Genomic DNA, 21,390 nt, shown 5'->3' on the forward strand with positions numbered 1-21,390 from the left:
TTTTAAAAAAAGAATGGACTTGCCTCTGGAATGAATACCCTGGGGTCGAGATCAGTCACCGGTGGCCATGATAGTTGCCGCGCGATTTCCTGTACTCTCTCGTAATTCTTTGCCCATTTCATTTTGTCTTCCATTTTTTCTACAGCAAGCAATACAATAAATACATGAACCTAACAGTGAAAAATAATAAACGCATACATGTATACTCCAAAGAAATTGTTTGCCAAGAGATTCTATGATCACTTCTTTTACTGCGCAGTAAACCATATAACACAAATTGTGCGCATGCTCTTTAAAACAATGTTAAGTCATCCAAGTTAATGAAAACAAAAGACGCAATAAAGGACAAAAATGATTAAAAACTTTAATTAAGATAAGACACGCACGTAGAGACATTTCCACTCTGGCTATGGATTCTGTTAATTTCTGCACCTCATCCTCGACTTCTGTGTACTTCCGGATGTTGCTTAGCAACAGAGGTAGTTTTGTGCAGTGCTGTAATGGCGCCACCAGCAGATCGGTGAGTTTTAATCTCTGACAGCGAGGGTCTTGACAGCAAGCCTGTGATAGTTTGTGTGTTAAAGAACTATGAAGTAAAAATAGCCCAATTATATAATGCATATTATTTGACGGCATTTAAACTTTTTACCTCGCAATAAAACTTGCACAAGATCTAATTAAAATTTTGTGAAGAAAATAAAGTTTTATTGACAATCTCCGTAAAAAAAGCTGCAAATTACTTTGATCATTTTGATGTCATTTAAAAGAAATGACACTGAAAAACGTTTGTAATTTCTTGTTCATACTTTTTCAAACTCATTGAAGTCGTCGTTTCTGCGCAGCCGCTCCAAATACGTCAGAGCGTTTGTGTAATTCAGGCAATACGTGTGATACACATCGCCATCTTTGGAATGTGAAGAAAACTGTAGAAACAAATAAATCATGAAAATAAAAAAATAAAAAAACCAAAATGAATGAGGAAGAAAATTTTCTTTTAATTATGAATTATTAGAGTTTCTTTAATTTCATTTAATTTTTTTTCTTTTTATCACCTAAGAAATTTACTTCAATAATACTTGATGTCAGTTGAATTTGAAATTGAATTTTGAATTTACTCTTTAAAATTTTCTCTTCAAAACACCTAGATTTTTTTCTGAGTACAAACGTCAACTACGAGTTTTATTAATATAAAGACCAAAACATCATTATTTTATTCGACTACATTGATTCTTTAAAAAAAATTCATTGAACAGAATCGAATGCTAAGTAAATGTTTCTGCACATTCTCCCTATTGCCAATCGCTTTCAAACTGTTTTTTCCATGACATATTACAAATAACTTATCTGATTTTTTTTAAAATATAAGTAAATGGTGTAAGCTACTCACCCTGTCGAACGCCTTCAGTAACACCGTTGTGCTGCCGAACTCTGTGGAACTCATTGCCTTCACCAGTGTAGCGATAAAGTCCTTACAGAATGTGTAGCTCACCTATATAGATACAAAAAGGTATACAGTCACCTTAACGATAATTCGTTAATTAACTGAAGACCGCAAGCTTTCGATGCGGTGCAACTACTAGTATTGCACTGAACCTCAGGATTAAATAAATATGAACTATATTAATGGAGATTGCATGTATAGTATCAGGCATTCGGCGAATTCACTATTTGCACAAACATTACGTTATTAAATTTGCAGCTTTGTGTAAACTGATTTCATATTTTGATGCATTTTTCTTGAAATGTGAACGTTTATACGGTGAAATTATCATTTATCAATGCATTAAATCAGGTGAAATAATTATTTAATCATGCTTAAATGCGTAAAATTTTAATCGGGAAGTACACAAGCCTCATCTTCAAAAAGTATAGATAAGCTTTTTCAGAAAACAATAAAACATCGCTATTTATGCTATTTTAAGCATGTTGTGGATTCGGCATAACATACTGAACATATTCCATGATGCTGACAGTTTATATCACATGCCGATCATTTTTCTAAAAGGAATAAAATGTTTCTGTACAGTTCACAGACAATTTTACAATTATAGCGCCTTTGAACACGAGGATATACAATGTAACATGGCATCTAGATCCCGATTCGCATAAACGTGGGCTAGCCTGGTTCCATTAGCTACCCATAATATATCGCACAAGAACCAGACTAGCTCATGCGCAATCTGAAATTTCCCCATAGCATCCGGTTTAACTTCGCTTAATATACATTTTCTGCGTGGACCTCAGGGTCCACGCATTGATATAAACTCCAAATGTTGCAAAATGACTTATACATGATTATATACAATGTAGAAATAATGCAAACTTACGTAACACAATTCATCGAGGTTGCCGAACAAATCTTCGGGCTCGGCGTACATTAAATGTCCCTCTACTTGGCACTTTTTCAAAGGTTCCATGAAGCACTGGAACAAAGGATAACTTCTGTAGATTCAAACCATAAAGCAATGGGTCAACAGTTCAGATATGTTGAATTTTTGGCATGTCTTAAACAAATTTCTAACTAGTCTAATTCTAATCGCGCATTATCATTTGAACTTATATACCAATCATTTGAGACGCTATTCATTAACAGTCATAATTTTTGTCAGTATTCATATTTTTGGGGTTTTTTTTCAGGCTGTACGTTGATTACATGTAGGTTATTTAAGAATCTCCATTCAGACAGTTACATGTATATTATGTATTAAGGAGACTGGCTTGTCAACACATTCCAATCAAAGCTACATGTACCTTAAAATAATATGTGTGTATTTTTAGGAGTAACATATTTCAGATTTTTTTTTCCAAATCCGATATTTTAACATTAAAACTTGAATAGTTCTCCATATTTTCATGCATAATCTCAGCGAGAATCGTCGAGACTTCAATTAGAAATTTGACTGAGCTGGTCAAGTAGACGAACCTCCCTAAGATTACCTTATGCACAGCTCTTGATCTCACGTGATTAAAAAGAATCTGTCCATTCTATGAAATACATTGTACAATATTCATAAACATTAGATTATAGCATGGAGAAATCAGTTAGCACAACATAGGCAATTGTTTTCCAAAATCTGATGTGTTAATGAATGCCTTCAATAGTTGTGAAGAGTGGGTATGTGCTAATCTAGTTATCATATAAAGAAAACATGTATGTGTGTGTTGTGTGTATTCTACTTTCTTTTTTAGTACTTAAACACTGACTATAATGCACATGTACTGATTTTTTGAAAACATATGATAATCAAAATAAACTTTTGAAAATTGAATATCCGCGGAAATAAATACCCGATAACTTTTTCTAAATTCACAATGCCCCCCTCCCTTAAAGAGACGTGGTCACGACTTTAGTCAAATTCTATTTTTCTCTATTTATTATTTACAAAGCTTGACGAATGAATTTCTATTGATCAAATGAAATTTGAAGAGTCAGTCGGAGAGTTATAGGCAACATACAGTACTCACAATTCTTTGTCATGTAAACACGGCTCGTGTCCTGTTAACTTTTTGTTTACATACACTCTGTAGGTTATATTAGTGAAAATCTTTTTTAATCTGATTTGTTTGTCTTTTTATTCATTCTAAGAATAAATGAAGAGTTCCTAACATTAATTTATTGAAAATCGTAAAAATGATTTTGGACCAAAATCGTGACAATGCCTCTTCAAAGACATCCGCTCTGGACCGAATAACCTGGTATACAATTTCCGGTGACACCTACGTGTTTAAGGACCATCAGATGATTCACCAGAAACACACACTCGCTTTGGAATAATTCCCATACTGCCTCGCGGCGCTTCCGCTCCACTTCCGAGAGCTGGAGTTGTTCGCTGGTTTTCTCGTTGTGTTTATCGGAACTCGCAATCAGTTCCGACCAATGGAGGTTCTGATTCAATTAATAAAAAAGGAGACAGATCATCGCATGCTATTATCAACTTGTTTCGTCGATATTGTGATAAGCGCATTCACTTTAAGGTTTTTACAATACAAGAAGAAAATCGATACATTGTAGATGTTCGTGTTTATTTCAAGATGATGCTTTACATTTATCATTGATGTTGCTAGATCTAGAAGTAAAGTGAAAAGAAAGTGTTGTTTTAACAAAGTAATTATAATATTTCATTTAATTGTCAAACGTTAAAAAACAAGTTTTTTTAATTTACGTTAGGATGTGGATCTTTACCTTGAAATTCCAGCTATCGAAGATTATAATTACAAAATTGTTAAAGGTTTCGTTAGTCTTCATAAATTGAAATCAATAAAAAAGATACAATGTATTCTATTAAATTGTCTGTCATGTTACCATATGATTAAAACAGGTGTCTATATAGAAGTAAATAATTGAAATCTTAGAATGTCCAACGATTCAATAAAATTTGCGCAGTACCTGCATATAAAGTTTTTTTTTTTTTTTTTTTTTTTTTTTAGAAAAACAAGCCTTTTAACCCAGACTATGTTCATTAAAATCAAATTAAATTTAGTTTCATAACTTATTAATTTGTTGATCAATAAATTCTGAGTCAGACTTAGAAGCTCTGTTGATTGTACCTTGTAAGCCAGTAGATGATTGTCCTTAAACTCGCTCGGCTTCATATTGGCTAACACGTCCTCTAATTTTGCAATAGCCTCTTTACTTCGGGAACGCATCTAGGGTTAAAATAATCAAGCATTTCTTTCTATATCAGATACACATTTAAGACAATACATTTGTAGATTGCTACATAGATTTAATACAAATCTTTACTTATTTAACATAGTTACACACTTATATACATGTAACTCGTAACTTGCTTACTTTATATCAAAGCCTTTTTTGCATGTATCTCAAATATTTAAATAAACAAAAAAATTCGACAGCCATTTATTCTTGTACTTACAAGTTTAAGAAGAGAAAAAGATGATTGTCGCCCCTTTTTAGACTCTGTAAGAAAATGTCTAAGAGGTATACTGTAGATCAAGGTTAAAAACAAATAATCTCCCAGAATAGTTGAACAATTGATTTAAAAATTAAAAAGAAACCAGATTCTGAACTTTATTTAGTTAACAACGATTGATAAACACGTTCTATAACTTAATATATTAATAACTTTCGTTGGCACGGACGATAGCGCAAGGGTGGGTGTCATTGATGTTGGAGGAAGCCAGACTTCCCGGAGAAAACCCACGTGTCCATGCAGGAATTTAGTTTAAAAATTAGAATGGCTCTGAATAACATACTTCCAAAAAAATGCATTTTTTTTATCATTTCAATGAATTACGCTATGTAAGTTGTATTGTTAATAAAAAATCAGTTGAATTCAAATGCAAAATAAGGACTGAATATAAGCCATTTCAGTTTTCAAAAGTTAAATCAAAGACGTGTGTAATGATTACTGCTTCAATTCATTCTTTTAAAAAAAAATTACCTTCATTGGAGTTCCCCTGCATAGAACTACGATTAAGAGAAAACTCCGCAATGGTATTTCTTTTCAGCAACTTCCGGTGATGGTCCGAAGCCAGAAAGTCACCCGGGTGTTTGTACGAGTCCGCCTCTAGCGAGGAGCGATGGCGCCGAACTCGACCGTTTCTAAATTTAAGGATAGACGACAGAAAATTCATGTCAGTGAGTATTCTATAAGAATCTGATAATGTCTTATATAGGCTGATAATGGCTAGTATTCGATAATTGCGATGTCTAACAATATATTATTCACTTTGCAAGTCTAACAGTTTATCCGAAATAACTATCAAAATAGTATGAGGTCAATAATAATCCATCTTAATTGATAAAACATACTGAAAAACATTTTCAAGTTAGATAATTACTGGTAGTTAGCATATTACAAACGTACGTAATTGCATGGTTTTTATAATTTATATCATAATAATAGTATTTTGTTTACCATATTTGGTAATAAAGCAGTGAAAAGTCCAAGTTTAAAAAAAAAATGCTCCTCATTAAAAGCAAACGTCGTGAATTTCAGACGAGATTTGTAAATGTCGTCGTCGATGTAGTTTTTGTCGACGGTAAAATCCTAATGCTCAAAGGTCGTGATTTTAGAGTGAAAGATTTGGTTTTTATTATAGCCTTCAAATTTTGCTAACGCCTCCATAAACGTTAACTTTTCTCATGAGAGGCGTTAGCAGTTACCTACATGAATATAGGACACGTTTTACGTTTTAAATTACACTTAAGTTTATTATACTCATTTACATTGTTTTATCTTTTTAGTTACTTTGAAACATATCAAATTTGCTAAGTATGTACCAAGTAATTAACACGTATCTGAAAATATAAAAATCCAATTCTAATTGAGAAAATATTAATAGCAAGCAACTCTATCATCAACATGAGACTTTATCCTGGTCAACATCATGGTCAGCATCATGCTGCATGTTACTCAATAGAGCTCTGTGTACACTGACCTCCGAGTTTCGCCCTCGTCACATGATGTAGCCGGGGAACCGTCGGGGGACAGGTTTGTCGGGGAAACATCACCTACGTTCTGTGTGTACAAAGACATAATAATAAATGATACAGCAAAGCTGAAAGGCAGACAAATAAATAATACTTAAAAATCATGTTTATATAAATCAGCGAACAATCATAGATAGTGTGATCTAACAGTTTAACAGTGAAATTTTTGGCGCAGGACAATGATACTTAACATGATACTTAACATGTATAAATCATGCTAGATTCAGTTGCTTCATTGAGTAAGAGAATGCCCTTCGTGGAGATACATATATAGACACGAGAGAGAGAGAGAGAGAGAGAGAGAGAGAGAGAGAGAGAGAGAGAGAGAGAGAGAGAGAGAGAGAGAGAGAGAGTAAATAAGGGTGTCCTTATTAACATCAGGAAGTTTTCTGTATATTTCCGGTTCAGCGCCATCTATACGCTCAGTAAACTGGACTTGTCCTCGCACCATTTGGGACCCGGTCATTTGGTTCAAAAGTATGCCTAATCATAGTGTATCAAAAACATGTGACCGTGGTTAGCACCTTTCTTTATTGTTCGTAAATCTTTCTCACCTTGGTGTCAACGATGGCTGACCTTCGACCTCTTCGCGAGATCGGCGGCGAGGGTTCATTATCACTCTCCTCAGAACAGCTAGCACTGGCCGAGGCATGTCGTCTGCGACCTCGATGCAACTACAAAACACTTAGGCGTTACTCACTAGGGACTATTTATTGTAAAAAGGGTTTATCTGTAACAAGTGCACACTAAAATTGATTTATCTAAAACGGTATATGGTTCATGCAATGTCCTCATATTTCATGACTTGCACGGCTTGATCAATATCCAGCTGTGTGCTGTATAGAACAGTTTGTCGGCAATACATTCTGCATTTATATTATATTTACCACATTGACATCACTAAAAATAACATATCACTGTGATCATTTTCTTTCTTTCATTTATTCATCTTTCTTTCTTTCTTTAATTATTAATTTTGAATTTTTCATTTTAAGACCAGATTTGACAATAGATCTACATGTATGTTGATTGTTTTCCTCATTCAAAAAAGTAAACAAACTGAATACCAAAATATACCGAAATCAGTCAATATTTTAATCAAAATAAAAGAAGGAAAATGTCACATTTTAACAAAATAACAAGAAAATATTATCAAATAATGCTAGCAAAACAGATGAAGATAAACGTCAAATTGACAGAATCAGAGTGTATCCCATTGTCACGAGTTATATTATCCTGAGGATTGACTGTCACGATATTTTGATTACATAACCTTCGCCATGAACATTTTTTAACAGCTGGAAATGGATGACTTTCACGAAACCTGCGTCGGATAATTAATTGGCATTTCAGTTGCATGTAGGTTTAAAAAAAATGATTTATAACTCTGAAAAATGCGTAAATATTGAAGAGCGCCGGATGAGCGTGGCCATTATTATTTTAGACCATGTCAATCTCCTTAAGAAGGAGGGCTCTTTATAAATACTGTATACAGGGAAATATTCGCCCCTGTTTTATTTTCGCTCCTTTCGGCCTCGTTGACAACGGGCGAATTTAAGACTGGACGAATTACAATGCTCTTCTTATGATAATCCCTCTTTAAGCAGAACTTTGTCTAGGCGAATTCAAGACGGGGTGGAAATGTATGCAAGTGATGAAGGACGAAAATAACACGGGGCGAAAATAACCCTGTATACAGTATATAGTAAATATTCAAAATTTGAAATTAAGCTACTTGGAATTGTTCTTATAGTAATAACAAATAGGCTAGTTTATGGTTTAAACAAACATATCTAATAGTTTAGTGACTGTAATTCTAATGGGGGTGTTTTTGACTATTTAACCTCCATGATATGGGTCATTATCAAAATATGCAGACTTTTGAAAAATGTAAAACATGAAAAAATTATTGCTGAAAAAATTACTTTGATTGCAAAAAACACATTTAACAAACAATGAAGTATAACATCTTAAAATTTGCAAACATTGGGATCTACCATTTGATTGATAATTAGACTGAAATTTAATGAACTGTGAACATTTTGTCAGTGGTGTAACAGGTATATAGTATAGGAAAAAATTCTTAAATAAAATAAAATAATTCTTTTAAAATGATGACATAAAGTTTATATCAACAAAATTTATTTAAAGTTATTAGAACTAGATAATAGAAAATATTTGACACATTTACATAGTGACCAACATAACATTTGAGACAAAGTCTTGATGTTACTCAACAAATTTTTAATTTGAGCATTTAAAAAGAACACAACTGGATTTTTCTTTCAATGGAGCATAAAAAAGACATTACTATAAATGCACTCGTGTGTTTCAAATATACATGTATTATTGTCAGTTTATTTTATTTGGAGAAAAATGTACACGTTACACCACTGATTATTATGTTTTACCACTGACTAAAAGTTACACCACTGACCTAGCGATAATAAATAAGAGATAAGCGTGTTAAATTTTGTAAAATAAACAAATTTCTATTTTTGATTGCATTTAAAACGTGATAAATTTGATCTTAAATAAAAGTTTTCGTGCCTCATTCTTTCATAATCTGAAGATAGACACACTGTTACACCACTTATAATCAGTGTTACACCACTGACAGAAAAATTGCATGTAGATGTTTTTTTTTACATGAATTCACTCATTCTTGAAGTTATATTTTTCTACTATTGGCATCCACACACTTATATCCACCTTGTACCGAGTTCGAACTTTCTTTGCCTCATCAATCTCACAAACAACATCGTCAATACTATACCAGCTCATATCAATCATACATTCTGGACAATAAAATTGAATTTTCTCCAATTTTCTCCAAAATCAATGCATACAACGCATATACACTTCCTCTTTGTCTATATATGTTTGTTGAAGCTCAGCTAGCATTTGTTACCTTTAAGCATTTGAAAGATTTTAGTATAACATAATAGGGAATGTGAAATGTCAGTGGAATAACATATCTTATAATACACTGTAAGTCATTAAAAAATTTGATTTTTTAATAAAAATAAAATGTGGATTATTTCATTTCTTTATTAGAATAAATTTGTTTTTACTTTTATCTTTTAATCAAGTATTTAAATGAGTAAAACATAATTAGAGCATACAAAATGTCAATGGTGTTTCAAATAATGTCAATGGCGTAACAGGTCTCATTTTCCAGATTAAGAAAACACAATTGCAATTAAATAGTCAAGCTTTCTTTATTGTGACAGTGTCTAACTTGTAAAATTGATAAATAACAATCAAAATATAAATGAAATGGGAGAAAAAGTAAAATAATTAAATAATGTCATGTGGTGTAACAGTTTTTTCAGTGGTGTAACAACAATTTTTGGTTACACCACTGACCGTTATACCACTGATGTATCCATAGTAAATGTAGCAGTGTGACCCAAGAGAACAGATACTACACAAAGCTACAAAGCCTATGTTATAATGTGATAAACATTCATCATTTGTGTGAAAAACTTTTTTGTTCTTTCATAATAGAAAACCTTAAATAGCACGTTATTCCACTGACACAGTTTACATTGTATTTTTCGGAGCATCCTAACATTTTCTGCCATATTTTCTATCACAATGATGTCATCACTGATACATTTATCTTTTTAGTAGCAGGGAATGATGCCACTATGATCTGAGGGATTCCAACTGTAGTACAATATTATTTACTTGATGTATTTTAAGATATTTTTATATAATTTGCCTTGTAACACCAATGACAAAAATTTTTTGTACAAGCATATATTTCATCAAATTAATTGTTTTTAAAAGAGAACTTGTTAAGGAGCTTATCAGGAATTAAAATATGAATGTTGGTGTGAAAATTAACGGTGATTTTTGGAATAAAACATCAATATTATTGAAGATATTGTAGGTTGAAGACGTTGGAAAAACTTAATGACAGCATAAATTCACTGAAATCTCATAACAAATAATATTTTTTTATACTTTAAGCAGTAAAATTGTCGATTTATTTGTTCAACAACATAGGTTTAAGTTTCTAAAATCCAATGGTACTGTATATATTCCCCAGAACATTATTTTTCCCCCTTTAAATTGACACTGACGCAAAAGGCTGCATATTTTGATAATGACCCATATAAGAATGGCTAATCTTTCTGGTACATGTATGAAATGCTTGTAAGGAATTCATGTATGACAAAAACTCGATAGTAACGAAGCTATAATTTTTTACGTTCCTCAATTTTAAAATTAATACACATATAAAAGTAAATTAAACAGTTTTCGTAAAAATGAAAGTTAAATCCATGTTTTTATACATCTGTATAATAGTACTAAGCAGGTGTAACTGTAGATTTATAAACTTGTAATACAGGAATTCAAAACAATACGCAGTAGCAAGGGTGATGTCTAACTTTTGCTATGGAAGAATGGGCTTTTGATATTTTTTTTATTATAACTTTAATTTTTTTTTCTAATCATGTAACTGTAAATGTCAAAAAACACGTGTGACATTGTACATAAAGATCAGTATTTAAACTGTCATCACGTGTAAAAATTTAACGTGGAGCGCAATTGACTGATACCGAGCATTACGCCGGATGATTTGGTGCAACTGCTTTATATTGGTTGTTCTCAACTAACCTTTCTTGGAACGGCCAGGAACTGTTGACCTTTCTGGAGATGTAGCAATGAACCGCTAGTTATGGAGTCCCCTGAAATAAAAAATTACAATATGTACCCCTGCTGTTACATGACAGATGGGCTAGCTGGCTCGATGAACCATTCTACATACATGCATTCAAGTTCGAATGAACTGTACTTTTGAAACTTTTTTTTCAAGAAAATGTAATTGCCTGACAAAGCATGCTAGCACTCGTTATTCAATTTGTATGCACACACCATTGCAGTTCTGAGACCCCAATTTAAAAAAAAATATGATTTAATGCTAAAATGTCATCAGAATGTTTGGTAATGCAAGTCCCTATTTTCTTAATGAATGCATTTTTGAGAATGGGAAAGTTAGTAAACAAAATGATAATTCATAAACCAGACCATTAAAATAGACCAGACATTGCCTGTGGTAAAAAAAAAAGAGCCAAGACTGACCCAATTCGCGAAGAATCAGGACTGCGTGTAACATAAGAATTTACGACAAAGTCGTAAATATTTTCAGTCACGTGGAACGGTCTTTAATAAACAGAATTTATATCAAAGCATTTATCTACAACTATTTTGATTTCCATAATTATATTTTACAGATATTACAGATGAAACATTGATTGGTTTTTGATTAAGAAACATTCATGAATTTGGTCGTAAATTCTTTGTAAAACGCAGCCCATTATCATACCTGTAAGAATGTTAAATTTTTCACAAACAAAAAGTTTTTAGATTCGAAGTCAACAGAACACCTGAAAGTGTAGCTGCGGGTCTGTAGCTACCAATTACAAAATAACAACAACAAAAATCGGATGTATGACCCAGTAGTTCCCGGTTTGAAAAATTAGGATGGACGGGGCTACACACCTGTAAGACCTGTAGCTAATGAAAGTGCTCATACATTTTAGCATTTGGACAACATTTTAATATTCATGACAAACTTTCGATGTGGGGCACTTCAACAAATGTTGTTTTGATTATTAATTAGAGTTGTTTTAAATCTCTTAAAACCAGTATGGCATTACAAAAATTTACCCGCATGACAAAACATAAAACAAAGTCTATTTTTGTAGCCGTACACTATGGAAATCATCTCCTTAGCCGAAATTGAAGACCAATTTTAAATTTGGATACATCGATACAAGAAAGAAAACAAAACCCATTTGTTTCTGAATGATATAATTACATGCAACTATTTGCATATCGATATTTCATTTAAAACAAGTGAAAGATTTAACAACAATGTAATAATATACGCTGTAAGATTTGCTCTTTTAAATTAGAAAAACCATCGGAAACCCACTCATTCTCGAATGCGTTAACTGGCAGTAGATATTAACGGACTCATGGAACCGTCTTTGTTTTCGTGCATATTAATGATTCTCAATTCATCAATAAGACGGCAAAACTCTTAATTTTTTTTTGAGAAATGAAAACCAAGATCATGCAATGAACACATTCCGATGCACACGAAATCCGTTAACACCATCTGTGAGACTTCCTTCATGAACAAGTGAAAGAGCCAATTAGAATAGGACATGTTTTCTAATTCTAGTATTTTTGTGTAAACAAAGTGTTAGCGGGTCTCGTAAGAAGGTTTTGAACAATGCCATAAAATTTGTCTGTTTTACATATTTCCTTCATCAACGTAGTCCCATTAAGATTTTTAAGGAATTAACAAAAGTGAAGAATAAATATAAAACATCAGGTCAAAACTCAAGGGGTCAAGGTTCAATATCATTTTGGGTTAAATTCTTACCAGAGTTATCCTCCGATTCTGACGTCACAGCCAGTCCTGGAATGTCGTGAAATATGTCGGGCGACACCCGCGGGGACGGTAAAATGGCGACAGAATCCGTCTCTATATCCGGGATCCCGCCCAAAAGCGCCCGCAATTCGGCATCACAAGGCAAGCTATTTCCGCGTGAAATTTCAATACCACTGGAAAAAAAACCCAGATTCTATGAATAACATTTAATAACATTTTATTGTTACAATGTATATAATTTAGTGGCTGATATGAGTAAGAAGAGATAAACACATAATTATTTACCTGGAAAAACAGCAATGAAATTCCATGATTATAGATCTCTGAAGAAATCTTTTACTAAAGTGACAGAAACCTTTGCTTCTAAACCCAAAGTAATATCCGGTGTTGAGAATAAAACAGAATAACGCCTTCTGTCATAAGAACCGACTTCTACGCACATCGTCCAAAGTGACATAATAAATAAAGTAGAAGGAAAAAACTCTTTGTTTTAATATCAAGAGATGAAAAAAAAAAGAAAGAAAGAAAATTATTTCAGTCACATTATCAAGCTGTTTATTAGAAAATGTGACGTCAAAGTCGACATTTTTCAAAAACATGATCTGCTGAGAGAGAGAGAGAGAGAAAGAAAAAAAACCCAAAGTCGATGAAATGCTTGGAATCGACTAGAAGTCCTCTTGCTTTACAGTTAACTAGAGGTGTTTGTGTGACAGGTGTTAGGGGTTAAATACATCACTTTGTTGAACCCTGTCAATGTCGATTGACATGAACAACAGCAAACTAAACGTAGTCAATACAAGCCCATTGCTGCAATGTTTTCATACACGTTAATTTATGTATCAGCCTGTTGCAAGGTAAAACTGCGGGAATAAGTTTCTGACATAGGACCATATATATACATAGAACTTTTCCACACACAGAAGGAGACAATTGCTTGACGTAACACCAATATATGTTCAAATTTCTACATTTCCATTTATTATTAAAATTCAACCATGTGTAATTTTTTCAGGACCTTTTAAATGCAATGTGTCCCTACTATATTGAACATGTTCACGCTTTATTAAGCTGAACATTTTTCATTCTTATTTTTACATTTTTAATATTTTATTGTTTATATTGTTCAACTCAGTTTTTTAAATTCTTATAATCTGCAAAGTTTTAACAAAATCTTTTGAGTTGCAAACGCGATACAGCGCATAAAATTCTTTTTCATGTAAACAAAGATCGTGTCATGTTTTAATTTACATTGGTTTAAGTTTCCTTTTCAGATTTTTTCTATTCATTGCAGTTTAATTTTGTCCAAATTTAGACATTTTAAAGAGTTGTCCACAACTCATTTTGTTTAAAAAAAGGTCTTATCTTTCAGCGATCAATACGTTACTTAAAACATGACTAATGCTTTGTTTACATAACAAAGAAATATTTTTAGCTATTTCTGTCGCTGATACATGTAACATTACACTTAATTTGAAATCCATAAGTAATTCATATGCGCTAAAAGCATTAAAGGATAGAAAAGTGTGATTTTATTTAAAACTTTCGAATCAAATCATGCATTTTACATTATGTAAACAGGCACACACATAGCACCCCCACCTCCCCTTAATCGCACCAAACATTTTCTTAAATTATTAGATAGAATTTGTTTAGGATTGCCATGGAGATGACACCCCCCCCCCATACACACACACTTTTTTGTGTAGTGAAATTGAAATGCAATACTTCTATAGCCTTAACCCCCTCTTTTATTTTTTTCTTGTGAAGATTTTTTGAATGCGTCCCTCCCCCTCCCCCCACCCCTTCGAAAACTACGCTTCGTGTCTGGTTAAATAAATATGTTAATCTAAAATGAATGCCCCTTATCTATACTTGATGGAATATCCATTCGATACAAATAATATACATTAATGGTGGTATCTTCTTGTGTGCCCCTCCATAAACATGTCCGACTGGTTGTAACTTAATTTAAGCCAAATGTAGAGCTCTTGATTAAGATACATATGTAATATAATTGTACATGAATAATTTCACTGCAATTTCACGTTGTACATGTACACGTATGAGACACGCACATGTCTAAATGGTTTTGATTAATGTAATGTAATTCTAAACAAGAGAAAAGCTGTCAATGTGACAGCAAACCGGGTTTTCTTTTATGTGAACTGTATCCATAATCCTATCAACACGTATCCAGTGAAATGGAGTACCCTATATGCAACATTTTGCCAAAAAATGACTAAGATCCAAAGCTGGTATTTTTTTCATAAATTATCAGAAATCAAAATCCTAACAATATGCACACCTCTGATATATGAACAATTGATCTGCAAAAGAACAACTTCCTATCTTAAAAACTGTAGGAGGAGTTATCCGTACAATGAGGGTACCCTATATGCAATATTTTGCCAAAAAATGACTAAGTTCAAAAGCTGGTATTTTTTTCATAAATTATCAGAAATCAAAATCCTTGCAATATGCACACCTCTGATATATGAACAATTGATCTGCAAAAGAACAACTTCCTATCTTAAAAACTGTAGGAGGAGTTATCCGTACAATGAGGGTACCCTATATGCAATATTTTGCCAAAAAATGACTAAGTTCAAAAGCTGGTATTTTTTTCATAAATTATCAGAAATCAAAATCCTAGCAATATGCACACCTCTGATATATGTACAATTGATCTGCAAAAGAACAACTTCCTATCTTGAGAACTGTAGGAGGAGCTATCCGTACAATGAGGGTACCCTATATGCAATATTTTGCCAAAAAATGACTAAGTTCAAAAGCTGGTATTTTTTTCATAAATTATCAGAAATCAAAATCCTAGCAATATGCACACCTCTGATATATGAACAAATGATCTGCAAAAGAACAACTTCCTATCTTGAGAACTGTAGGAGGAGTTATCCGTACAAGGAGGGTACCCTATATGCAATATTTTGCCAAAAAATGACTAAGTTCAAAAGCTGTTATTTTTTTCATAAAATATCAGAAATCAAAATCCTAGCAATATGCACACCTCTGATATATGAACAATTGATCTGCAAAAGAACAACTTCCTATCTTGAGAACTGTAGGAGGAGTTATCCGTACAAGGAGGGTACCCTATATGCAATATTTTGCCAAAAAATGACTAAGTTCAAAAGCTGTTATTTTTTTCATAAATTATCAGAAATCAAAATCCTAGCAATATGCACACCTCTGATATATGAACAATTGATCTGCAAAAGAACAACTTCCTATCTTGAGAACTGTAGGAGGAGTTATCCGTACAATGAGGGTACCCTATATGCAATATTTTGCCAAAAAATGACTAAGTTCAAAAGCTGATATTTTTTTCATAAAATATCAGAAATCAAAATCCTAGCAATATGCACACCTCTGATATATGAACAATTGATCTGCAAAAGAACAACTTCCTATCTTGAGAACTGTAGGAGGAGTTATCCGTACAATGAGGGTACCCTATATGCAATATTTTGCCAAAAAATGACTAAGTTCAAAAGCTGATATTTTTTTCATAAAATATCAGAAATCAAAATCCTAGCAATATGCACACCTCTGATATATGAACAATTGATCTGCAAAAGAACAACTTCCTATCTTGAGAACTGTAGGAGGAGTTATCCGTACAATGAGGGTACCCTATATGCAATATTTTGCCAAAAAATGACTAAGTTCAAAAGCTGGTATTTTTTTCATAAATTATCAGAAATCAAAATCCTAGCAATCTGCACACCTCTGATATATGAACAATTGATCTGCAAAAGAACAACTTCCTATCTTGAGAACTGTAGGAGGAGTTATCCGTACAATGAGGGTACCCTATATGCAATATTTTGCCAAAAAATGACTAAGTTCAAAAGCTGGTATTTTTTTCATAAATTATCAGAAATCAAAATCCTAGCAATATGCACACCTCTGATATATGAACAAATGATCTGCAAAAGAACAACTTCCTATCTTGAGAACTGTAGGAGGAGTTATCCGTACAAGGAGGGTACCCTATATGCAATATTTTGCCAAAAAATGACTAAGTTCAAAAGCTGTTATTTTTTTCATAAAATATCAGAAATCAAAATCCTAGCAATATGCACACCTCTGATATATGAACAATTGATCTGCAAAAGAACAACTTCCTATCTTGAGAACTGTAGGAGGAGTTATCCGTACAAGGAGGGTACCCTATATGCAATATTTTGCCAAAAAATGACTAAGTTCAAAAGCTGTTATTTTTTTCATAAATTATCAGAAATCAAAATCCTAGCAATATGCACACCTCTGATATATGAACAATTGATCTGCAAAAGAACAACTTCCTATCTTGAGAACTGTAGGAGGAGTTATCCGTACAATGAGGGTACCCTATATGCAATATTTTGCCAAAAAATGACTAAGTTCAAAAGCTGATATTTTTTTCATAAAATATCAGAAATCAAAATCCTAGCAATATGCACACCTCTGATATATGAACAATTGATCTGCAAAAGAACAACTTCCTATCTTGAGAACTGTAGGAGGAGTTATCCGTACAATGAGGGTACCCTATATGCAATATTTTGCCAAAAAATTACTAAGTTCAAAAGCTGATATTTTTTTCATAAAATATCAGAAATCAAAATTCTAGCAATATGCACACCTCTGATATATGAACAATTGATCTGCAAAAGAACAACTTCCTATCTTGAGAACTGTAGGAGGAGTTATCCGTACAATGAGGGTACCCTATATGCAATATTTTGCCAAAAAATGACTAAGTTCAAAAGCTGGTATTTTTTTCATAAATTATCAGAAATCAAAATCCTAGCAATCTGCACACCTCTGATATATGAACAATTGATCTGCAAAAGAACAACTTCCTATCTTGAGAACTGTAGGAGGAGTTATCCGTACAATGAGGGTACCCTATATGCAATATTTTGCCAAAAAATGACTAAGTTCAAAAGCTGGTATTTTTTTCATAAATTATCAGAAATCAAAATCCTAGCAATATGCACATCTCTGATATATGAACAATTGATCTGCAAAAGAACAACTTCCTATCTTAAAAACTGTAGGAGGAGTTATCCGTACAATGAGGGTACCCTATATGCAAAATTTTGCCAAAAAATGACTAAGTTCAAAACCTGGTATTTTTTCGATAAATTATCGGAAATCAAAATCCTAGCAATATGCACACCTCTGATATATGTACAATTGCTCTGCAAAAGAACAACTTCCTATCTTGAAAACTGTAGGAGGAGTTATCCGTACAATGAGGGTACCCTTTTGGCAGCCGCCCGCCCGCCCGCCCGCCATTTTCACCATTTTAATAACCGGATTTTTCCGTTGGAAAACCCGGTTAATAAAATTGAAAAAGTTTTTCAATTGTCACATTTTCGTGTTTGAAAAAAATATTTAGAATACTTCCCCAAAGCCATATCTAAAAAAAAAATCCATTTCATGGTTTGGAACGGATATTTCCTTTATTTACAATTTCTCCCTTACCAAGAACTAAAAACTAAAATATCTTTATTTATAAGGTCTAAGTTTTGGTCCAGACGACTAGACTGGTATTGGATTGGACAAATTAAATGTGAATTATTTTATTTAAATAAAAATTCCCACGGGCGTTTATCGAACGTACAATGCACGCCATACTTTAAATATTGGCAGCATGATTTTGTATTTTTAAAACATATGAGGTAAAAATCGATTCTCAATTTACGTGTCGAATGAAAAACAACAACATCACACACACAAAATTTAGAGTACTAGAAAAAAATTAGATACAACTATACAGTTAAACAGTAAATATGCAAAACTGCATTGCTCGTGGATGGTATTACATAATATGAAAAGAAGTGATTCGTCAATTTAGAATGCAGTAAAATATAACTAAAATCGTCACCAGTGTTTTAAATTGACACTCATCTGACATACCTGTTCAAGTCTTTATAACTTTTCCTCTCAGATCTCGTAGGTTTAATCACAGGCGTATCCATCCGCCCGGGAACTGCAGAGTCCACGGTGTCGGGTTCCGTCGTAATAAGGTTTCGATCACGTAGTCCGTTAAATGAATGAGGTCTGAAGCCCCGTAGCTGGTTCTGCTCTCGTGACACAGTGTCATTCAAACTTTTAGATCTCGCAACACTTTTATCATTTTTAGAAGAATCATAGGAGGAATTTACATGGTCGTACACTTCAGCGGATTCGATGGCGTCGTCTGCTTCGGTCATTTGAAGTCGAGGCCACGAGTTAGGCGACCGACGCAAATCTGGAGGTGCATTGTGGGTAAGAATATAGTTTTTGTCGGAATTTGAAGCTGAAATCCCCGGATTGAAATCACATCGGTTCATGACGTCATCTTTAACGGAATATCGTCTGTGATAGTTGTAATTGTCGAGGACACGCTCCCGATCCGAAATCAAAGAACTGGAAGATTTGGAGTTTTTAAGGCAAGGTTTTACACGCCGGTTACTGTTAGCATTAACTTTGACATTGACTGCCGGCGATTGGCTAATGTCAAGGTCGTTTCGAAAATCATTTGGCACGTTGGTCATCCCTTCTGGATTGGAAAACCGGGTAAACTGGGGGGAACCCCACTCGGTTTGTAGCTGACCCACGCACTGGTTTGAAACATCCTCGTTGTTTTCAAGCTGTTCGCTCCAATTGCGCTGTGCGTCGTACGGCCAACTGTTACCGAGCTGACCCCGAGCATTGGGCTTTTTACCGGACTTTGATCGCCGAGGCGGAACTGGCGGCGGTTTATCCTCTCCAACCCCAGCATCTGGCTCGTTTTCTCTGGTGTCTTTCTGTTCGTCTTTTTCTGAAAAAAGGGAGATACATGTATGCATTTTAATGTTTAATCTCCGCTGACTAATCGGTTGATAAACATGACATTTTACATTGTATATACATGTACATGTATGCAAATTGGCAGCACGCCAGCGCATACATTTTGTAACTATGTACATGTATATATCAATAAATTAAAGCGCCAAAAAGGGGAAATAATAATTAAGGCCATCGCAATGAAACAACAAAAAATCAAAATCAAACCAAACGATACGGAATTAATTAATGCAATTAAATAAAATCTAGGCTCAAGGGTATAGATAAAAAAAGATGTCATTTTTATCCATCACAGACTGATTATATTTCTTCTCTTTTTTTCTAAATCAATGTCCGATTCTAATTTCGAACTGTACATAAAACCAGAAATTGCAATAACAGAGAAAATATCACTGGGTCGATCTTATCATTACGTCCCTCTTTAAATACCACCAGTTTATATTTATATATATATAAAGACTGCCTGAGGAGATCGACATTCAAGAAGAAATTCAATCTACAATACAGAAATACATTTTGACTTGATGTCTTGAAATGTGAGGGGGTGACGGCCTTTCAAAAGACATCATTTAAAACTATAAAGGGCGTTTCGAAGTACGTTGTAATATTATTGGTCACTGGAGAGCTTTATTGATTTGATAACTGTTCAACGGTAATGTGATATTATACTTATTATTAATGATATAGCAATAATATCCATTTCTTTATTGAACAGGTTTGGTAAAATTCGATAACTCACGAAAAAAGTTGCATATGTTTCATACATGTACATTCTAAGTTTTGGGACTTTTGATTGGGTTTCACTGCTAAAATATAGTATCAACATAATCAGAATGAAGCCAAAATTTTTCACAAATATGAAGTAATATATAATCAAATTATCCTAAAACTTAGAAATCAACTCATTAAGAAGGAATCATGGACATATTATTTTGTAAGAATTAAGATTAAACAACAAAAATTGATACTTTCTTTTAAAACAACTCAAGATCTAGAGTGATTGTGAACAAACTTCAATATCAATTGAGATCGCATGTAACCTTGACCTCAGGTGCTGCTAAAAGTATAATTCTATAATGTGACGTAATTGATGTGAGCTCTACAAAAACAAAATAATTGAAGATTCTATAAATGTGAACGTCGGGCACAGTTATATGAATATTTTGTGAAAAATGTTGATCTAGGATTCTGACTTTTAATTAAATTTTGCAATTACACCCACTTAGTCTAGGTTTACATTACGTTTAATCAATATGACACAAACAACTAGGTATTCCCTAGGTAAATTAAGGTGCCCACGTCTAGAAAATAAAGGAAATTGAGATATCACGTGGTCTTAAAAAAAAATAAACATGGAAATGCATCTTATTCATTAACAGTGTAACATATTTTACAAACTGTGTCAGTTCGGCTAATACCACATACATGTAGATGTGAATAGACGGAAAAATTAAAAAAAATTAAAAAATAATAATGATAGCATAGTATACGTGATGTTCATCGAAAAAGTCATTTTACTTTGTAAATGAAAATATTACAGTTTATTGGGTGCATGAATCCAAGCTTTGCTGCTACCCCAGCAGGCCACAAAGGCAGTCAATTGCTTGTTGATACCCGGCGAGCGATTCCTTAAAATTTTGGATAGTTTTTGGGTTTTTTTAATGTTTGTTTTGCTTTT

The 21,390-nt window shown here is 33.2% G+C and overlaps 1 protein-coding gene across 4 annotated transcripts in view; it reads right to left on the minus strand.

Annotated features, from left to right (window-relative positions):
* The window catches only part of LOC128160446 (uncharacterized), a 45,517-nt gene that overhangs the window by 6,315 nt on the left and 17,812 nt on the right, over nucleotides 1-21,390 (minus strand). For all 4 annotated transcript variants that reach the window (XM_052823762.1, XM_052823759.1, XM_052823761.1 and 1 more), the window contains exons 2-15: nucleotides 18,801-19,686; nucleotides 12,864-13,045; nucleotides 11,087-11,157; nucleotides 7,012-7,131; nucleotides 6,406-6,485; nucleotides 5,406-5,566; nucleotides 4,878-4,921; nucleotides 4,549-4,647; nucleotides 3,722-3,886; nucleotides 2,328-2,423; nucleotides 1,388-1,489; nucleotides 807-923; nucleotides 387-561; nucleotides 24-139 (exon numbers count right to left, since the gene is read on the minus strand). In XM_052823762.1, the coding sequence (XP_052679722.1) occupies nucleotides 24-139; nucleotides 387-561; nucleotides 807-923; nucleotides 1,388-1,489; nucleotides 2,328-2,423; nucleotides 3,722-3,886; nucleotides 4,549-4,647; nucleotides 4,878-4,921; nucleotides 5,406-5,566; nucleotides 6,406-6,485; nucleotides 7,012-7,131; nucleotides 11,087-11,157; nucleotides 12,864-13,045; nucleotides 18,801-19,686 (2,414 nt within the window). The remainder of the gene's footprint in view (nucleotides 1-23; nucleotides 140-386; nucleotides 562-806; nucleotides 924-1,387; nucleotides 1,490-2,327; nucleotides 2,424-3,721; nucleotides 3,887-4,548; nucleotides 4,648-4,877; nucleotides 4,922-5,405; nucleotides 5,567-6,405; nucleotides 6,486-7,011; nucleotides 7,132-11,086; nucleotides 11,158-12,863; nucleotides 13,046-18,800; nucleotides 19,687-21,390) is intronic.

The sequence above is a fragment of the Crassostrea angulata genome, chromosome 8, assembly GCF_025612915.1.
Source record: "Crassostrea angulata isolate pt1a10 chromosome 8, ASM2561291v2, whole genome shotgun sequence".
Taxonomy (NCBI): domain Eukaryota; kingdom Metazoa; phylum Mollusca; class Bivalvia; order Ostreida; family Ostreidae; genus Magallana; species Magallana angulata.